General features: G+C 47.9%; 1 protein-coding gene and 1 long non-coding RNA gene across 8 annotated transcripts in view; one reads left to right on the top strand and one right to left on the bottom strand.

The window, feature by feature from the left end:
• The window catches only part of STAC (SH3 and cysteine rich domain), a 147026-nt gene that overhangs the window by 38515 nt on the left and 92320 nt on the right, over positions 1-16191 (bottom strand). For all 3 annotated transcript variants that reach the window (XM_002716238.6, XM_051858945.3, XM_089331308.1), the window contains 4 exons: positions 13491-13591; positions 11238-11319; positions 10104-10219; positions 4318-4396 (listed from right to left, as the gene is read on the bottom strand). In XM_002716238.6, the coding sequence (XP_002716284.3) occupies positions 4318-4396; positions 10104-10219; positions 11238-11319; positions 13491-13591 (378 nt within the window). The remainder of the gene's footprint in view (positions 1-4317; positions 4397-10103; positions 10220-11237; positions 11320-13490; positions 13592-16191) is intronic.
• The window catches only part of LOC103350379 (uncharacterized), a 231001-nt gene that overhangs the window by 168420 nt on the left and 46390 nt on the right, over positions 1-16191 (top strand). For 2 of the 5 annotated variants that reach the window (XR_016232938.1, XR_016232937.1), the window contains one exon: positions 4340-8992. The exons of the other annotated variants lie outside the window; for them this stretch is intronic. This is a non-coding gene — a long non-coding RNA (uncharacterized LOC103350379). Of the gene's footprint in view, positions 1-4339; positions 8993-16191 lie in introns of those variants that run through there. 5 annotated transcript variants of the gene reach the window in all.

The following is a 16191-nucleotide window of genomic DNA, read 5'->3' as shown; positions in this document are numbered from 1 at the left end:
CTTGAAAGTTTATTTTTGGAAAGCTTTTGATGTCTTATCTCTTTACAGATGGTTTAAATTTGCTTCTGCCTGGTGATCTTTTCACCCTTGGACTGCTTTACATGAAATTAAACTAAAATTTCATTTTACTTTACTTTTCCCATACAAGTATTATGAATTTAGGCCCTAAACTCAAATAAGATTTTCCTCCTCTTCCATCTCCCCCTCCCATCTCCATTTCTCCCTCCCTCCATCAGTCCTGTCTTCCTCCTTCCCTTCCTCTGTCTCCCTGTCTCCCTCTCTTTTTCTTTTCTCCCTCCCCTGATTTCTTTTCTTCTCCACTCGTGTGTTAAGGCTGATGCAACATATTCCTCTGCAAGGTACTGTTTTCCTTGTGACATGACAGGGACTTTCAGGGTAGCAGCGTTTTTCTAAAGTGTTTCTCATCTAGTCTTTCACCTAAACACTCTGCCTACCAGGTTTTTTCCTCTGTTGTTCATCCCTGAGACTTATTATTACGCAAGCTGAGTGCCCAAGGATGCACAGATTAAACACTGCCATCGTGCGTGTTGGTCTTTGGATTCATGCTTTGTTGTCATTTCTGGACTTGAAGGAATTATCCAGCTCAGCCACATATTTACTAGAAATTTCTTTTTAATTATTCTTCCTAGCAGTTTTAGGAATGCTACAATTGGGAAAAAATTCTATGAGCATCCAGCCCTGTACCAATAAACTAAAATTTCATTTTATTTTACTTCTGTGCTTTGAAGATGCTAAGTGTGTGTTGCAGAAACACGTCATGAACATTTACATCTGTAATTTAGGAACTGTCCACTGGAGGGGGACAAGAACCAAGGGCATCTGCCAATGGAATCATTAAAATACCTGCGTTTGGGTGACAGTTTAACACTTGAGCTACAGGCTCAGTGCAAGCTAAAGACAGGCATCCGTTTTCCAACTCTGAATTTGTTGTTTTTCTTTTTGGGAAAAATTTCTTCACTGTAGTGTGAAGTGAGGTAATTTTGGGTTTTGTAATATCCTCAAGTGGATGTGACTGAGCCTTTTGAAGACCGTTTCTAGGAATTTGTATTATGTCCTGTTCTCTCTGATTTTCTTCCAGGAAAATTAGGATCACATACAGTCATACTGAAATGCAATTATTGAGGGCAGCCAGTAACATTACTATTTGGCAGTTTGAGCTGTAATAGGCAGCCAGATTTTACTTGTCCTTGTGCTGGTTACTTTGTTACAGGGAAGTTTGTAGCAGTTAAGCCAAAGGTGAAGACCGGTAACTTTCCCCATCCATGTCTGAGCTGTATCCAGGCATCATGTGAAAGCTACTGGAGCACTCGGACATGCTTGAGATCATTTAGAAGAATGAAAGGAGACTGCGGCCTTAGAAGTAAAGAGTAGGGATTGTGTCTCCTTCTCGGAAGGCTTGGAGATACTCCTCAAGGAATTTGGCATAACCCCTGGCTGGAAGAAGTAGCACCTGTGTGCACTGTGTGTTTCCTTTTTTAGGACATGAGCGAAACAAGTAATGAAGAACTGGTTTGAATTAGAATCCTGGACACTGCTTCTGCGAAGCCAGCAACCTCCTTGCCGGGCCTGGGGAAACCCATGGGAAGGTGGACCACAGAGGCAGGGTGTTTTCTTCATGCTTTTTCTCAAGCTATACGGACAGGGGATTAAAACTAATCAAAGGAAAATGTTTTGAAGCAAACTGCTGCATAATTAATCCCGCTAGCTTCTAAGGGTCCTTTGTAAAGAAAGCTATTGCTGATCAAAGGAATTGTTAATAGATCTCCAAAGCTTTTTGGAAGCTTCCTGCTTGCTAAGTTCTTTCAACAGACCTCTTTGAATAAGGCTGTGAAAATGCCCCTTAACATTCAAGGGATGGGAAGTAATCCGGACTTTGAGTGTATAGCGCTGAGCCTTAGTTTCCATATCTCTTTAGTGTAATGGGGTGTGTGTGTGTGTGTGTGTGCCAGAGGGGAGGCGGCTGGAGGAAATGACCTACTTATCAACCTCTAAGGATTCATCTGAGTTCAAATTCAGCAGGTCCAGGAAGCCTGAAATTCTGCTGTTGGTCTGGAATAGTGAGACTGTGCTATGTCACTGACACTTAGGACCCCATGGTGCCTTTCTTAATAACAACCATGCTTCAAAGCGATGATTCCTAGGTATAGCTCTTCACATTATAAAGTCCTACGGAGACCATCTTTGGAGAGATGAAATCCCCGGGGCAAATGGAAACCTTAACTGCTAAAGATCTGGGTGAGCGACAGCATTGGCAGAGCTGAGCCGGGAGGAGGAAGTGGCGGGCGCATAATTTTGAGAGGCAGCAGGTGCAATTTGCTGCCCTGTTGCACACACGGTGCGAGAGGAAGCGGGAGTGGGGGGCTGACAGCAAGGACTTTGGACCGTCAGCTGGCTGCATGGAGTTCCTGTGTACTGAGCAGAGACAGTGTGAGAAGAGCTAATTTGAGTAGGTGGGTACTGAGAGGACTGAGCGTTAAATTTGGGCGTGTTCACTCTTGGGGGCCTGTTCTGCATTCATGTCTAGGAGGCACTAAGCATCTGGAGGAAGTCAAGGATCCTAATACTCGCGGTGAAGTTTGGAAGTCCCCACGTATGGATTGTGTCCACGTTCATGATCTCATTTATGATCCCAGCAGCTGTGTGATTAGGTGTTATTATCATCTCCACTTCAGAGCTGAGGTGATAGAGGTGGGGAGAGGCTAAGTCACTTCTGCAAAGCCATGCCATCATTCAGCGGAGTCAGGCAGTCTGCTTCCAGGTCACAGATGGGCCAAGGACCAAACGTCTGCATTGCAGTTGGTGGTGAGGAGGCCGTGCGTGATGCTGGTGAGCAGAGTGTTAGGGGAAGGCTGGAAGCAGAAGTCAGGCTCCGGGCGGAGCAGCTGACCCGACTTGAAGTTTTAACATGCAAATCTAGTTTATCTTTATAAATACAGTCTTTGTCAGCGTAGCTCCTCAGGTGTGAAGAGCTCAGGTTGCTGGCCAAATTCAGCTGCCAGAACTGCAATACCAGACGGACATGGGCCCCGGGCAGCCCTGCTATGGTGCTGCCCGCTGTGAGGCTCCCCTGGCAGCCAACACCTTCTAATTTATCTTTCTAATGGCACTGCTAAGTGCTCAACAAATGTTTGCATTGATCTAAAAGTACAGTTTCCCCCATGTGATGCCAAAGAATGCTTCCCCTGGAGCAGTGAGCTTTAGCAGATGTGTGTGGGCTTGGCCAGGGGGCCTGTGGTGAACCCTGATGCTTATTTAAGAAGGAGGGACATGGAGCAGCCAAGCACATGGGTCTTGTGGGAAACATACAGGCACAGTCCTAACTATAGTGAATTCCCAGAGCGCCCTAAGTAGGAGCCATACCTCGTTCAAAGACAGCTGCTGACAGAGCAGCTACATGGCATGGAACACATAGCTTCTGCTTCTGGGCTAGAAGGGCACGGGTGACCAGTCGGGTGGCATTCTGTCCCAGGCAGCACATCTCCATGCTTGGCACGCAGGCACGGGAGCCCGCGGGGTAACTTCCGCTGTGAGTGCTCTTAGCCCAGCGTGACAGTGCAGGTCAGGACCTACAGCCTTGCCAGACTGGGAGTAACCTGAGCTCAATTTTGTGGCTGAGGTACTTTTCCCGGTGACAGTAAATGCGTCATAGATATTTTCTGATAAATGGGTGAAGGTTAAGTAGTTGTTGATGTCAAAAAGGCTCATCAAGAAGGTATCCACAAGCGTCTGGCTTTGTGTTTTTAAGCTCTGCTTTAAGAGATGGTTCTTAATTGTTAGCAAGCAATAGTAGAGGGTTAGCATTTAATAAATCTTTTTAGAAATGGTTGCAACAGAGCCTTCATGTATCAAGAGATTAAATACTACTTTTAAGAATGTCTGGCTGCATGGTATACGTGGGCTTTTGAGAGGCGTGGATGTCTCTGCTGGGGAGGAAGACGAGGGGGAGGCCCATGCCCCTCCAGCTGCTTTGAGCTGCCTTCAGTTTAGCATGAAGTCGTTCCTCCTGGCCTGGTTTGCTCATCTAATCTGCACCAGTGGAGGACACAATGACTCCTGAACCCAACACAGCCAAGTCCACAGGCGTGAGAATTCAGGAGGCAGAGCTCCCGAAAACGCGAGAGTCGGCTCACTGAAGTGAGCGGAAACCATGCCCAGTTTCCCTGCAGAACGCTGCACACCTGTGCAGGTGGAATCCCAGAGCTGGCAGGGAGAGAGGGGGGCCTGCAAGGCCGCCTCACCTGCCTGCCGACCCTGACTCAGGAGACTCACGCATGTGCCGGGCGGCGCCTCACTCACCACTGTTGCTGCGTCTCCGCAGGTCGTACCCGCTTCCTGGCCCGTCAGTCTCCTCAGGAACCTCCACCAGGTCGGAAGTCTTGAAGGAAAGGGGGACAGCAGGCAATGAGCAGTGTTGCATCAGCGAGTCAGCCGAGTCCTGATTCTGATGTTGGGAGAAGACCTCGCTCCTAAGAGCCCAGTCGCTATGGTTTTGTTTAGCCAATGTCCTCGAGGCTGTGTGTTCCCTCGGGGGCACTGCACCTCCCCAGGTGTGGGTGGCAGGCTCAGGCTTGGCTGTGCAGGTGCGCAGTGAGCACTGAGTGAGCCCCTAGATGGCCAGGCCACAGCTGAGCCTCTTCCCAGGAAAGCAGAAATCCTTTCCCTATCTTTGTACTTCAAATGTTTGATAACACTACAGGGAAATTTAAAATATTAATTAGAGAGAACAAGACACACTACTGTGTGATTTGGGTTTAAGTTAAAAGTTATCTCCAGTACTGCAAAAAAATCAGTCAATTTCTTTGTAACACATTATGCTGTTTTAAATAAGTCATCTCATTCTGCTTCTTAGATTACAGAAATAACGATTAGAATAACAACAGCCATGATAACAGCAATAATAATGGTTTCTGATTATTTACCTTGTGCTGGGTTTCATCTCATCGATTACTCACAATAATCTCATGATAGACCCATTTTTCAGGCAAGAATCTAAAGCCCTGAGAGAGAATGAGTGGCTCTAGTTGAGGCCCCACAGCAGCTATGAAGGGGTGTGCACCCCAGACACTGTCCGCAGAGCTTGTGCCTTTGTGCAGCGCGTGCCAGAGCAGCTTCCCGGGCTGGTGAGAGCCCTCACGGCCACCGCGTCAGCAGCACAGACTTGGTCCTGGGAGGAGCATCTGCACCACAGGAATTGGCAAGTGCCACAACTCAGGTTTCTGCTCCAAGCTGGTGGTTGAACTCGTGTCAGCACACGGCTGACCACCTCTTTCCAAGCCATGTGCCCTGGCTTCTGTCAGCCTGGCTCCGCTCTCTTCAGCAAAGGAACAAGGGGGCTTTTGAGGAGAGTCACATTTTAAGAAACAATTTATATCTGATGATCCGAGAGGAACACAACCTCCCCACCCCTCCCCGCCACCCCACTCTCTAGGCAGCTACAGAGGGGGTTTTGTTGTAATTCAGTTTTCTTACTTATAATTCATTCTTACTTGTATGGCCATTCTTACTTGCATACTTGCATGGCAGATCAGAAAGCAGAGCAAGATAAATTCGCAGGGTCTCTGAGTCACTCACACCCTGCTCCTTGGAAGCTCAAGATTTCTGCATTGGAGTTGCTTGGCGGAAAGTTTCATTTATGTCCATGTCATCGTATGAAATGGAAGGTTTCTCGTCAGCTAGCCAGCTAACTCAAAACGATGTTTTTGAATTTGGTTTCTGTTAGCTGTCCTAGAGCCATCAAGCCTTTTATATTCTAGAACGTTTGAAGGCATATTAAAGAGAACATAATGATTTGGAAACAGCCAGGCAGCGACTTCCTGACCATGTCAAACAAATGCCTCTCTAGTCCCAGAAGAAAATAAACCTGTGGAACAAAGCTTCCCTCTGTGGGAATGAGTTAGCTTTAGGACATAATGCTACCAGTAGAACAGCCGAACTTCATTATCACCTAACCCTGAAGGAAGGAAGCAAAATCATTTTAAAGGACCCATCACTTATTTCTGTTTTCTTCCACTGGGGCAAGTAGGACTTCAGGAAAAGAGCAAAGCGACAGATATTTAAGTGCAATTTGATTTGTCTTTGTCTCCCTGCAGCTCTCAGAACAATGCCCTCGCAGAGCAAACTCCAACAAATATTTGCTGATAGAACCAGGCAGCTATAACTGGACACTGATGAATGGACTCATTGACAGTCAGAAATTAGGCGTTTTGCCCCAAAAGCTGGCATATAGGTTCCAGATGTTGCTATGGTGGTTTTGAGACGAAAGCAAACTGAATATCCTTTGTTGTCCCTCTGATGGTCTTGCTGCATCTTAGCATCAGCCAAAAATGTGGAGGGTGAAATGGCATCGCTTACTCGGCCAGTGTTTCTGAGGACTTCCCTTTGTCATGAGCTAAGCCAAGCTCAGAAGCACAGGAGCAGCCACCTGCTGCGAATGTGGATAGACCAAGGCCATCGTGAGGGAGAATCTGCTCTGCTTTGCCCTCCGTGGGCTGGCTTTCCATCTGCCCTTCCACCAGTGTCAGCCGTAGACAAGACACTAGATAATGCTTGGCTGGAGTGCAGTGAGGCTGAGTTTCTTCCCACCAGAGATGGGAGACAATGCAGGCCTGTTCAGAATGCAGGTCAGAGTGGACACAGGTCCACGCTCTGGCCAGTTCTGTCTGTGCTTTTCTCTTGATGGCTGGGCGGTAGCTACAGAAGGTCTTGATTTGTAAGGGTTGCAGGCCGGGAGGCAGCTCTCGGCTTTGGGGAGGCAGCTCTGGCAGGAATGGTTCTTTTCATACCCACCCCAGGGGGAGATGCAGTGTGCTTTACGGGATTAGGGAGACAAGGCGGTTAGCATCCTTTAATCCCTGCCCGAGACTTCAGACCCCACATCCGGCTGCTGTAAATGTGTGACTCAGAAGCTGTTCTCCGGAGCAGGAGGAAGAGCAAGTGTGAGCGTGCAAGGGGGAAGCAGAAGGAGGAAGCCAGGGGCCGGTGGCTTTGGAAGCAGGTGTTACACTTTTAATTTAACTCCATCATTCTCAGGTTGTAATGTGCATCAAAATGACCTGGAGGCTTTGTTAATACAGGGATTATTTGGCTCCCTGTATAAGATTCTCTGATTCTGTTGGTCTGAGAGGGAAACCCAAATTTGCATGTCTAACAAGTTCCCGGATAATGCTGGTACTGCTGGCCCTGAGGCCACACACTGAGAACCACAGGTTTAAATTCCTGCAGCTGGAGGTCTTTCTTGGGTGTTTACAAGTTTGGCTGAGAAGGGTTTTGATTAATTGATTGATATTAGTGAATATTTCCTGAGGATCTATAGTGGGCCAGCACTGAATGTTAACAGCAGCTCTGAAGTCAGGGGGTATTGGAGTCCCTGGAGGCGGGCAAGGCTCACGGAGGCCCGGGCTAGATGAAGTAGGGCAGAACCTGGGCCTTGGGAATGCTGCATCGTTCTCCAGTGGGTTCTGAAGCCCCCTCCACCCCCCACCCCTCGAAGTTTGAGAATCACTGGGATAAGGGAATGGAAATAAAGCGATGCAAACAGGCCTTTCATTTAAGCAGCTTAATCTAGTTGAGGAGGGGGTTGGAGAAGGGAGACGGTGAAAATTATTAGGCAATCTCTAGATCCCGGGGAAGCAAGCTGGTTGCTGTAGGAGACCAGGGGAGAGGCTCTCACCCAGCCAGGCAGCTCAGGGAGGTGTTGTCTGCAGGGAGGTAGACACAGAGTGTGGGCCCTCAGCCAGAGCATGGCTTTCCAGACAAGGGCAAGTTGTGCCGGGAGCAGAGGGCATGAGAAATGGAGTACTGGATGCCCGTGAGTCCTTGCTAATTCCTCCTCCTTCAAGCATTTCTGGAGTGCTCCGAATGTGCCAGGCAGCTTGTCTGGCTGCGAGGTAATGAGATGAATTATGAATGGGCTCTGAGGCATAGTCACTCAGTACCTGGCATGGTTTTGAAATCCATGCATAGGTTTTTTTTTCTTAATATGCATTTTCCATGAAGCCTTTGAAGACATGCATAGATTTCAAAAATTTTTTGTACCAAAATAAATTTATGTTTTAATTCTACTTTCCTCAAACTTTTGGAAGTTTTTTATATATTTGAATACAAAATGAATCCTATCCATATGCACTTTGTATATTTTTATCGCATTTAGCATCATTTCTATCCTTTGAGTAAATGAATTAAAATTATCATTATCATCTGGACTGCCAAATGATAATGTTCGCTTCTCTGGAAATCATCAGGATTCGGGTATCTTAAAATGTGATAAATCATACCCTCATTGCTCTGAGCCAAACTTTCCATTCTTACTATGAAATCTTTCACCACTCATATAGCATAGTTATTACACGCTAACGCATATATGTTATGTCCTTAATAAAATAGAATAAGGCGTATAAAAGTGTATTTTAAAAAAAAAAATGTTAAGCAGTGCTGTCATCTTCCATCTTTTACTGTACTGGTGTGTTCTTCAGAAATAAGTGAATTCTAAGCTATGTCTTCTGCTTTTATGTCCTACACAGTGCTAGTGAGCTGTGGGCTGCTCATTCGTGCTTGAAGAGAAGCAGAAAGAACTAATTAACATGAATTTTATGTACATCAAGGAAAAAGTAAAAACTATTTTCAATTAGAAATCAATGGAAGGGTTGGGCATTGAAGTGTAGCCGGTTAAGCTGCTGCCTGCATCACCTGCATCTCATTTGGTCACCAGTTTAAGTTCTGGCTGCTTCACTTCCAGTCCAACTCCCTGTTAATGCACCTGGGAAAGCAATGAAAAATGGCCCAAGTCCTTTGGCTCCCGGACTCATGTGGGAAACTGGATGAAGCTCCTGACTCCTGGCTTCAGCTTCAGCCTAGCCTGGCCCTGCCATTGTGGCCACTCAGGGAGTGAACCAGTGGATGGAAGATATTTCTCTCTCTCTCTCTCTCTCTCTCTCTCTCTCTCTCTCTCTCTCTCCCCCTCTCCCTCTCCCTCTCTCCCTCTCTGCCTCTCTCCCTCTCTCCCTCTCTCCCTCTACCTCCCTCCCTCCCTCCCTCTTACTCTGCCTTTCAAATAAGTAAATAAATCTTTAAAAAAGAAATCAATGGAGTATAAGAAGAGCAGGACATTTGGTGAGTTTCAAGACATTTTCTAGGATCACCATGTGGCATCAGTCAGAGCCCATAAGAACCTTACCTACTTTCTTACCTACAATCTGAGGTTATCTTGTGGATTGACCAATGAGGAAGCTGCCTCAGCTCAACCCCTGAGAACCCAGGTTTCTGCCCCATCATTCTTCCCCTAATCTACGGTCATTGATGCTGAGAGGGCTACGTGGGCCAGACCATTTGCAGGCTCATCTGTCATGCCCAGAAGTCTCTAGTCCCAGGAGCTGTGACAGTGGAATAGGGAAGTCAGTGCAGGCTAGCCCAAGTGGCCATGTGGACTGGAAGGTCCTTGCCTCTTGCAGGAGGGATAGTGGCTTTTAGCATGGGCTACGGAGTTGCCCAGTGTCTTGGGACATTTATAGGAATTCTGGTTGGGTTGATAATAACAGAGATGCAGTGAATAGCCAGTTCAGATCGGATAGAATGCAGGAGAGGTAACTGGGGAGAGGAGTGTCCTATGGAGAGAGACTGCATGGAGTCAGAGGCCAAGCGTCTCTAGGGAGGCGGTTGTCTGTGTGAAAACAGGAGATGCATCTGAGAAGATGCAAGAAATCTCGCCATCCTTTTCTGGGTGTAGCTGCAAGGAGAACTGGGCACAGCCAGGCTTCCCCCGCTTCTGTCCATCGTGTGAGTCAAACGTGTTTCCTCGTGTTGACTGATATGGTATCTAACATTGGTGGGAGGGTGGAGGGCGGGAGATCCAGGGGAGGAATCCAGGAGCCTGAGGCTAAGACATGGTCTTCCATTAGGAAAGAACAATGACCTCTGGGTGCCAGCAACAGAAAGTTAACCCTTCGTGTCCCGGAGCATGGTGCCCTTCCTTTGGGAGGCCTCCTGGCTCCCAAGAGACCAACCCTCATGAGGCGTCTGGGTGGAACCCCTCCCACTACAGTGTCTGCGGCCAGCCCTGCCAGAGACCAGGGGAAGAGGACAATTACAGAGGTTCTGCGGGGTGAGTCCGAGCCACTGCCAGAGCTGCCCTTCTTCATCCTCTGGGCCAGGGAGGTGCCGAAGCGCAGGGTCTCGTAGACAGGGTCCACCTTGTTGCCACAGGCTGCAACAGAAGAGAAAGCTCATCTGAGAAAGCTCCGCCGAGGGAAGTCAGCCGACCCCTGCCGCATCTCCGGGGTGGGCGGGGCCTGTCCTGCGCGGCAGCCAGAGCTCTTGGGGAGGTGGCTTTTCTGCAGCCAGGTTTTCTCACAGATTTGCTCCTCAGCCCAACACGCCAGGTCCCTGCACTGCACCCAGCACTGCCAGTGAGGACTCTGCTTCTAGCCCTTCCTACTCGGTTGCTTTTCCTCTTTCCTTACCCACCCCCAGAACTCCAGTTTCTGCCCACAGTCCAGTTTTATTTCCCCTAGTGGGAGCTCTGCTCATCGTGACACAGAAGCCAAGACAGTTTGTAATAGGAGGCAAAGTGGTTTTTCTGAAAGCATTTGACATTGCCAGGCCTCATGAATTTCTAATTAAAAAATTTCTAGTTTATAAATTTCTGGTTTATAACTTGTCCCCCTAAAAAGGCAGAAATAGATGTAAAGATCTGCAGAGAGGGAAAAAATTAGCAGAAGTAGACTGAAGGATATTATTAAAGAAGAAATCCAAGCCAGGCATATCTATAAATACAGGCATTTTTGGCCCTCATTAAATAATAACTGATATTCACTGAGTTCCTTCTAAGTCTATAATCTATGCATATTTTTATGACGATGATGAAAGCCCATAATTGCTGTTCTCATTTGAAAGGATCTGACAGGCGAAATGACTTGTTCAAAGATGCCCTGTTGGTCAGAGGGGAGGCTGGGCCTCGCCCCAGGGCTGCAACTGGCTGGACTGCATGTTCTCTGTACACCACCATACTGCTGATGGCTGGGAGAGCAGGGCAGCAGCCGTGGGGACTTGGGCTTTTTATCAGCTTCATCAAGGAGAAGATAATTCCTGGAGAATTGGGTCTACTGTATGTTTTTCTTTTTTCCAACAAAACAATCACACCTCAAAACAGCCCTGGGAGGACAGCAACCGTTGATGTTGACTTGGCTGCCCTAAATCTGTTGGCCATAGATGTCTCAACTCACCAATGGGCATAACTTCTTTAATGCATCCAAACTGTTCATGGATGAGCAATGGGGAACTGTAGTAACGCCGAAATCCCTTTGGCTAGAGAGAATGAGAAAGGAAGGGCTTAATGTCAGCAAAGAGATAGAGAAAAACCACACACACACACACCAAAACAAAAAAAACAAAAAAACCAAAAAAACAAAAAAACCCTGAAACTAAAACAAACTAAGCTGTAGGCATTGTGGTGCAGCAACTTGGGATGCCCACACTGCATATCCCAGTGAGCCCCACCTCTGCTTCTGATCCCACTTCCTGCTAAAGCCCACCCTGGGAGGCAGCAGATGAGGATCCAAGTGCTTGGGTCCCTGCCACCCATCTGGGTGACCTGGAAGAAGTTCCTGGCTTTGATCTGGCCCATCCCTGGCTGTTGTGGGTACTTGGAGAACGAACCAGAGGATGGACTTCCTCTCTCTCTCTCTCTTTCCCTTCCTCCCTTCATCTCCACCTTTCAAGTAAAAATAAATAAACCTAACAAAATAGGACCCAGTGATCTCTCTTGGGGCAGCTCCCTGTCTCCCTTTAAGGTGCTGACATAGCCTATTAATTCTACCATCTATCCCCAGCAAGGGGGTTGGGAGACGGAAGTATAGTTGACAATAAGCAAGTTAATGATTCCTCCAGGAACCAAGCCCCTGCACCGGCCCTCCCTAGCCTCTTCTCCTGTAGGGCACTGCAGCCTGCGTTGTGTGCAGGATCCTCACTGTGTCCCAGGATGAAAATGAACGGCTATGCATTGTTGCACCACAGCTCCTTCCTGTGGCTTGTCAGAGCCATAAAAGGCCCAGGCGTGGGAAAATGGGCCTCAGAGGTAGGCCTGCAGGTCCTTGTATATCTCAACAGCATCATCCAGAATGATTTGCTTTGAGTTCTGGATTCTGTTCTCTGTTTTTCTGATCTCTCATGCATGGTCTTTGCATGGTTGTGGGATTTTTCCTCTAGTGAAAGGGAGTAGTCAGGGGTTGGGAGACGAGGACACTGCACATCAGAGTAAGTAGAGGGATTTTTCTAAGATCCAGGGCTTACTGCACCCACCACTGGAAGGGAACTTAATGGCCCAGTTCCTCCTAGCATTCCAGAGTCCTCTTCAGTGTTCCTGGAAACTGGTGTCCTCGTGTTTGATGGGAGCGGGGCAGAATCACTCATTATCCTGCTAACTCACTCCAGGGGCTGGTATTTGGCGATGTTACCCAGGATTGTTGATAGTTGGTATCCACTAACTCTAGGTCTTTTCCCTGGAGCCACAAAGGACAACAGAATTCCTGTTCTAAGGTCTTAGATTTTTAGACAGTTGTTATATCCAGGTAAGCACTCTTGTGCATAGACATTCTTGATCCTTTTTATAATTTTTTGGCATTCTTAGTTTCAGATACCCTCAACTGTCATACCAGGATGGAAGCCCATACACCTGCAATGGCATGATCAGCTCTCAATGGCCAGGATGGTCCAGTCTCCCTTGGTTTCGTCAACATGATTCTGTTAAAGTGGAGTAGATTTTTTACTGATTTTTTTGGGGAGATTTGCTCTAATTCCCTCCTGACTCCCTCTGAGCTGAGAGCCAATGAAGGATCAGGGTGATCTGCCATGCTGGTGTGCCTGGGACTGAGGGGTTTCCTGGGATGCATGACTTTCTTTCAAAACCAGAACAGTCCCAGGATGTGGGACTTTGAATGCCAAAACTGAGAATCCCCACCTGGGAGAAGTGGATCACTCTATGAAGGCCTTGAATCCTTTTCCATGTGGGACATTTGTCTGTTAGCTTGACAGATCTCCCCTGTTCATTATGCTAATCAGGAAGCCAAGTTAGGGTGGCATTTGGCCAGTGATTAAGATTCCTCTTGGGATACCTGCATCTTATATAGCAGTGCCTGGATTTGGGTCCTTACTTCACTTGCTGTTTGAGCCTCCTGCTAATGCACACCCTGGACGGCAGAAGGTGGTGATTCTAGTACTTGAGTCTCTGCTGCCCATGTGGGAGACTCAGGTTGAATTGTTAGCTCTTGACTGCAGTCTGGCCCAGTATGGCTGTTGTGGGCATTTGGGGGAGTGAACCGGCTGTTGAAGATTTCTCTCTGGCTTTTGAATAAATAAAACAAATAAAAGCCAGTTGAAAGGCTGTGGATTCTGGGGTTCCTCCCCCCGGGGTTCAGGGCGGGAGTGAGCTCACTGGGAGAGGCAGTGCCTGGGCAGTGGGTCCGGGGCCCTCTCCTTACCAGCTTGCCCATGCACCGCTGGGGTGTGAGGCCGTCAGTGCACCTGTGGTGGATGCTCATCTTACAGGCCTTGCAGCGCAGTCCATGCTTAGCATTGGTTCCTGTTGGGCACACGGTTCACTTGGGTTAGGACACACACCGCCTTTCCTGGTGACTAGTCCGAAATCTCCGAAAAAGAGTTCTCCTCTGACAGTTGCATGAGGCTTTCAAAATGAACAAAGTATTGTGCTAGATTCCTTTTCCTTCTCCCATGTTTCCTATCTGAGATTTCAGCTCCAGTTTCTCCCCACTTCTTTCCTATTAACTACTCCAGAAATTGTCAGTCTCTGCTGCTTATTCTCTCAAGTCAAGTTGGCACCTTCCACTTTCTTTATTCTTCATATGGGTCACCCATTGTAGCTTTTCTGCATCTTTACTGGGTAATGCAAATCCTAACAGTTCACCCATCTTCCTATCACAGGGTCTGAGCTTGGACAAACTCTCAGGACAATGACTGATGAAAGAGCAGCGCCTAAAGCAGGGTTTAAGTTACAGTGGGGGCCGGCGCCGCGGCTCGCTAGGCTAATCCTCCGTCTCGGGTGCCGGCACACCAGGTTCTGGTCCCAGCTGGGGCGCCAGATTCTGTCGCGGTTGCCCCTCTTCCAGGCCAGCTCTCTGCTGTGGCCAGGGAGTGCAGTGGAGGATGGCCCAAGTGCTTGGGCCCTGCACCCCATGGGAGACCAGGAGAAGCACCTGGCTCCTGCCATCGGATCAGCGTGGTGTGCCTGCCGCAGTGCGCTGGCCGCGGCGGCCATTGGAGGGTGAACCAACGGCAAAGGAAGTCCTTTCTCTCTGTCTCTCTCTCTCTCTCACTGTCCACTCTGCCTGTCAAAAAAAAAAAAAAGTTACAGTGGGGCTGAGAAAGTCTTCTACAGTAGAGGAGAGGGGACTCAGATACAAGTCCCTGCCCAGAGAAAAGGGCAAAGGAGGTGGGTGGCAGTGAAATCACTGCTGTGGGCGGGGTGGGTCACTTAGCTTCGTGGGATGGGGTACCATCCCGGGTGAGAAGGAGGCAAAGGAATTGAGGCATGGCAGAGCCGTCCTGGCTGTTGGATTCTGCACCGCATCCTAAAGGACAGGAGCTCCAAGGGTGGGGCACTGGGAAGACAGAGACGTGGATTTGGGAGCTGTAGGAAGAGAGCAGCGGTGTCAGGCTGAAGGTGGCTGGAGGGGGAGTTAGGAGAGGATGTCCCAACGCGATGTTTCTATCTCCATGTAGTCTAGGACAAGAGTATGTAGGACAAGAGGTGCCACCTGCTCTGCCAGATGAAAGTGAGGCAACAGCCCGCCATGTAGATGTCAAGAGGAGGTGTCAAGCTGCATTTCACCCTTCTCAGGTGACCAGCACACCTCCAGTGTATTAGAAAGAAAGAGGAGATGTTGAGACAGGGTTTCTTTGTAGAGTTGTTGAGGTGCCATTAATCTCATCCAGACTCTTCTACCCTGGCGAGAAGGTTGAGGGCATTTTGTTGATTCCTCAGTCCTACAGAGAGGATCTTCAAGGAAATGATTTTAAAAGCTTGGCCTGTGCTCCCTGGACTCTAGAGAATGCGTAGCTTGGGCGTGGGAAACCATATACGTGTGACACATGGGTGAACTGCATCTTGTCAGCTTACTGAGGAGCTGTGGGTAGGTGGGCAAGGCCTGCGATCAGAAAGCTTATCAGGATAGTGAAGTGTGTGTAGAGAGCTCGTGATTCCCATGGACCAGATACGGGCTGTGTAGAAAGCTGCCGAAGAAGCTCACCTGGAGGGGCAATGGTTCCCCAGCAAAACAGGTCTCTTTAGAGTGGAGAAATAAGAATTAATGTGTTCACAGAGGGTGAGACGTGGTCATGGGTACTCATAGCTGAATGCAGATGTGAGGACCTCAGGGTGATGTGCAAAATCCACCCTCATCGCCGCTGACGCCTCCCCTTCCAGTGCCCTCATCTCGTCCTGGTGGCTGTCCTCCAAGCCAACATGTAGGTAGTGGCTGGAGTAATCTTTTGAAAATGCAATTGAATCACCTCCCTTCTTGGTTAAACGTCTTCTGTCAGATTCTTCCTGCTTTTTGTAGAGCTGTACAGAATGTTCACCCTGGGGTGAGCTGTGTGACTTGATGGGAGCCTGCCTTTAACTTCATCTTCCGTCACCCTCCATTGTTCATTATACTTTAGTTGTATGCCCTCCTTTTAGTTCATGAATGAAAGGGTCCTTTAATTCCTCAGGGTCTTTGCACATTTTTCTTTATATGCCTGACACTGACTTTTCCGTAAATCCCTCTTCACGTGGCTAGTGACCCATTTGGATAGCTTGTCATTTCTTCAATGACACTTTCATGAAAACATTTCACCTCACCTGTCTGAATTGTCATTTTCCTTTATTCTTTCACGCAGCAGTCTCTGGCTATCTTTCATGACATTTATCATAATTATTATTTATTTGAGTGTTTGTTTTTGCCTTCCTTTCCCTCTGGATTGTGAACTGAATGAGGCTAAGAACTACATCTGTTCATTGCTACTTTATACCCATTTCTGAGCATCATGCCCCATACATCTATGTTAAATAAATTAATAAAGAAATTAATTCATAGTCACACATGTAGTGAAGCAATGGTGACTGATTTAATTCATTGAAGTTTATTCATTAAGGTGCAGAAAGAGTATTTAAGAGCTGAAGGG

Source organism: Oryctolagus cuniculus, chromosome 4 (assembly GCF_051225735.1).
Source record: "Oryctolagus cuniculus isolate XC-2025 breed Fujian yellow rabbit chromosome 4, ASM5122573v1, whole genome shotgun sequence".
Classification (NCBI taxonomy): domain Eukaryota; kingdom Metazoa; phylum Chordata; class Mammalia; order Lagomorpha; family Leporidae; genus Oryctolagus; species Oryctolagus cuniculus.
Note: the sequence above shows the minus strand (reverse complement) of the source record. Positions and strands in the feature narration are given on the sequence as shown.